The following is a 5,000-nucleotide window of genomic DNA, read 5'->3' on the forward strand; positions in this document are numbered from 1 at the left end:
CTCTCAATCAATACCCTCCCATATAATTTGCCAGGAATACTCAACAAACTTATACCTCTGTAATTTGAGCACTCACTCTTATCCCCTTTGCCTTTGTACAACGGCACTATGCACACATTCCGCCAATCCTCAGGCACCTCACCATGAGTCATACATACATTAAATAACCTTACCAACCAGTCAACAATACAGTCACCCCCTTTTTTAATAAATTCCACTGCAATACCATCCAAACCTGCTGCCTTGCCGGCTTTCATCTTCCACAAAGCTTTTACTACCTCTTCTCTGTTTACCAAATCATTTTCCCTAACCCTCACACTTTGCACACCACCTCGACCAAAACACCATATATCTGCCACTCTATCATCAAACACATTCAACAAACCTTCAAAATACTCACTCCATCTCCTTCTCACATCACCACTACTTGTTATCACCTCCCCATTTGCGCCCTTCACTGAAGTTCCCATTTGCTCCCTTGTCTTACGCACTTTATTTACCTCCTTACAGAACATCTTTTTATTCTCCCTAAAATTTAATGATACTCTCTCACCCCAACTCTCATTTGCCCTTTTTTTCACCTCTTGCACCTTTCTCTTGACCTCCTGTCTCTTTCTTTTATACGTCTCCCACTCAATTGCATTTTTTCCCTGCAAAAATCGTCCAAATGTATACATATATCGTTAATGGGACGGCCCTGATTAGGGCCTTAGCTACCTGTGCCTTCTCAGCTATAAAAAACAGTATCACTATTTTCCTTCAGACATTGTCAAAAGTAGCTGAGAAGAATAATTCCTGGCTTTTTCTTTCACTTTTTGTTGCTACTTTTTACCCAGATGACAGTTACCTGCACTCAGCTAACATATGGAAAAGCAAGGTTTTGTAGATGAAGAAAGACTTCAAAAGCATTAAGGAACAAATGAATTACGATAATGAAAGAAAACTGGCTCTGAAGCATACGGCAAAGTTTAATGATGTGTTAGACCATCATGTAGTGCAGCACTGTATATGCAACCTATGGAAGTCCAATCATTATCAGAAAGTAAAATTTGCTACAGGGCAACTGACAAAAAAATTATCAACTAGCTCAGACTTCTTTATCAATACTTAAAATTTAACCTGACAAGATTCATTACCTTCACAGTATTTAGTTCCTCAACAAATTTGAAAAGGAAAGCATTTAGTTTCTCTAGATGAAGCACTGGCTTCTGTTTCATCAGGAGGAGGTATTGCTTAGACTGCCTGCTCACTACCCGTTCTTCAAAGTCCCAGTTGTGTATAACTCTTGCTGGCATCACCATTCGGGAGTTCCAATGGCAAGCTGGACAGTAGTAGAGGCCTGTGTAGTCACAACGTCTTGGTTCACACCAAGCATTTTCTGTCAAAATACAGATGTATGAATGGCCATTTTTCAGTGAAAAAAGTATTTATACTGAAAAATATGGAAAATTTTCTTTTCATAATACTTAAAAAAGAATTATCTCCCTTATCTAACTTGGTACACTTTTCTCATTTCTTAAGGATAAAACTATGAATAAAAATATACAATTTTCATTTATAAGATAAAATCTATAGTTTTTCCAATAAGTAATTATTAAATGATGAAACAGCTAATTAAGACAATACCCAGGCTTATTTACTTTTGGAAAGTATAACAGGAGGGGAGTATTTCCAGCCCTCCTTTTAGTAGTCCTCTACGACATGCAGGGAATATGGAGATAGAATTCCTTCTCCCCTGCCTCAGGGAGATATATATATATATATATATATATATATATATATATATATATATATATATATATATATATATATATATATATATATATATATTTTTTTTTGGCCCAACCCACCCCATACACATGTATATACATACGTCCACACACGCAAATATACATACCTACACAGCTTTCCATGGTTTACCCCAGACGCTTCACATGCCCTGATTCAATCCACTGACAGCACGTCAACCCCGGTATACCACATCGATCCAATTCACTCTATTCCTTGCCCTCCTTTCACCCTCCTGCATGTTCAGGCCCCGATCACTCAAAATCTTTTTCACTCCATCTTTCCACCTCCAATTTGGTCTCCCACTTCTCCTCGTTCCCTCCACCTCCGACACATATATCCTCTTGGTCAATCTTTCCTCACTCATTCTCTCCATGTGCCCAAACCATTTCAAAACACCCTCTTCTGCGCTCTCAACCACGCTCTTTTTATTTCCACACATCTCTCTTACCCTTACGTTACTTACTCGATCAAACCACCTCACACCACACATTGTCCTCAAACATCTCATTTCCAGCACATCCACCCTCCTGTGCACAACTCTATCCATAGCCCACACCTCACAACCATACAACATTGTTGGAACCACTATTCCTTCAAACATACCCATTTTTGCTTTCCGAGATAATGTTCTCGACTTCCACACATTCTTCAAGGCTCCCAGAATTTTCGCCCACTCCCCCACCCTATGATCCACTTCCGCTTCCATGGTTCCATCCGCTGCCAGATCCACTCCCAGATATCTAAAACACTTTACTTCCTCTAGTTTTTCTCCATTCAAACTTACCTCCCAATTGACTTGACCCTCAACCCTACTGTACCTAATAACCTTGCTCTTATTCACATTTACTCTTAACTTTCTTCTTTCACACACTTTACCAAACTCAGTCACCAGCTTCTGCAGTTTCTCACATGAATCAGCCACCAGATATATATATATCTTCTCTGTCAATCTTTCCTCACTCATTTTCTCCATGTGACCAAACCATTTCAATACACCCTCTTCTGCTCTCTCATCCACACTCTTTTTATTACCACACATCTCTCTTACCCTTTCAATACTTACTTGGTCAAACTGCCTCACACCACATATTGAACTCAAACATTTCATTTCCAACACATCCACCCTCCTCCACACAACCCTATCTATAGCCCACGCCTTGCAACCATATAACATTGTTGGAATCACTATTCCTTCAATCATACCCATCTCTGAGATAATGCTCTCTCCTTCCACACATTCTTCATTGCTCCCAGAACCTTTGTCCCCTCCCCTACCCTGTGACTCACTTCCATTTCCCTGGTTCCATCTGCTGCTAAGTCCACTCCTAGAGAGATGTCAATATCTGGGAGGACAAAGATGGGCATGTTTGAAGATACAGTGGTGCCAAAGGTGCTGTAAAGACGTGAGGCATGGGCTCTAGATGAGAATATATGGAAGAGGGTAAATGTGTTGGAAATAAAATGTTTGTAGAAATGTGTGGTGTGAGGAGGGATGATCAAGTAAGAAATGAGGGGTTAAAAGAAAGGTGTGGTAATAGAAGAGTATGGTTGAAAAAGTTGAAGGGGGTGTGCTGAAATAGTTTGGCTATATGGAGAGAATGAGTGGGAAGATGTTGAAAAAGAAGATAAATGTGTCAGAAGTGGAGTGGTCAAGAAGGGAAACTGAATTGGAGATGGTTGGAGTGAAAAAGATTTAGAGTGCTTAGGTCCTGATCATGAAGGAAAGTGCATGGTGTGTATGGGATTGAGTGAACTGGAGCAATGTGATAAACTGAGGTCATTGTGCTGTCAATGGACTGAACCACGGCAAGTGAAGCTGTCGGAAGAAACAATGAAAAGGTCTGTGGGGCTTGGCTATAACTGTCTATTTGTAATGCAGGGCAACTAAGTCTAATTATGTGTATTTCTATTAATCTATTTATTTATAATTAACCTATGACCAATTTTTATGAAAGAGTTCTGGTGTTACCAAGTACCTTTCTAAAGGCTCCTACAGCCCAAGGATATTATACTTCCATTGGCAGGGAAACATAGACTCTTTTCAAGTGAGATGTTCTTTGCTATGAATGTACTCCCAATGAAACAGGTGACTTTTCATTTGAAGTGTATCCTTGGACACATGGAGTCTGGTAATGCCTATATATGTTGCAGTAGCATCAGTGCGTGATCTATGTCTCTGCTGATAACTGCGAGGAAAATGAAACATGATAGGTCCCGTTTTTTGTGTTTCATTGTTTCATTTTTCCTCTGTTATCAGCAAATGCCTACGTGAATATATATATATATATATATATATATATAATATATATATATATATATATATATATATATATATATATATATATATATATTTAAATATATATCATCCCTGGGGATGGGGAAAAAAGAATACTTCCCACGTATTCCCTGCGTGTCGGAGAAGTCGACTAATAGGGGAGGGAGCAGGGGATTGGAAATCCTCCCCTATCGTTTTTAATTTTCCAAAAGAAGGAACAGAGAAGGGGGGCCAAGTAAAGATTTCCCTCAAAGGCTCAATCCTCTGTTCTTGACGCTACCCTCGCTAACACGGAAATGGCGAATAGTATAAAAAAATATATATATATATATATATATATATATATATATATATATATATATATAATATATAATGCTGAAAAAAACCGAAATGGAAGAGGAAAAATGAAATCCTGAGCGCTTTCATGTATTAACAGCGAAGATGAGTTGGAACACAAAAACAATCAGGATTTTGTGTTTCCTTCTTTATGTGATTTTTTCAGCATTTATAAAATACAGTGTCTGTTGTGGTGATTTTGTGCATATATATATATATATATATATATATATATATATATATTATATATATATATATATATATATATATATAATATATATATATATATTTTTTTTTTGCTTTGTCGCTGTCTCCCGCGTTTGCGAGGTAGCGCAAGGTAACAGACGAAAGAAATGGCCCAACCCACCCCCATACACATGTACATACATACGTCCACACACGCAAATATACATACCTACACAGCTTTCCATGGTTTACCCCAGACGCTTCACATGCCCTGATTCAATCCACTGACAGCACGTCAACCCCGGTATACCACATCGATCCAATTCACTCTATTCCTTGCCCTCCTTTCACCCTCCTGCATGTTCAGGCCCCGATCACACAAAATCTTTTTCACTCCATCTTTCCACCTCCA

The 5,000-nt window shown here is 38.6% G+C and overlaps 1 protein-coding gene across 8 annotated transcripts in view; it reads right to left on the reverse strand.

Moving 5' to 3' along the window:
* DEF8 (differentially expressed in FDCP 8 homolog) overlaps positions 1-5,000 on the reverse strand; it is a 69,788-nt gene that overhangs the window by 23,054 nt on the left and 41,734 nt on the right. For all 8 annotated transcript variants that reach the window (XM_071682004.1, XM_071681999.1, XM_071682003.1 and 5 more), the window contains one exon: positions 1,137-1,378. In XM_071682004.1, the coding sequence (XP_071538105.1) occupies positions 1,137-1,378 (242 nt within the window). The remainder of the gene's footprint in view (positions 1-1,136; positions 1,379-5,000) is intronic.

This window comes from Panulirus ornatus, chromosome 33 (assembly GCF_036320965.1).
Source record: "Panulirus ornatus isolate Po-2019 chromosome 33, ASM3632096v1, whole genome shotgun sequence".
Taxonomy (NCBI): Eukaryota; Metazoa; Arthropoda; class Malacostraca; order Decapoda; family Palinuridae; genus Panulirus; species Panulirus ornatus.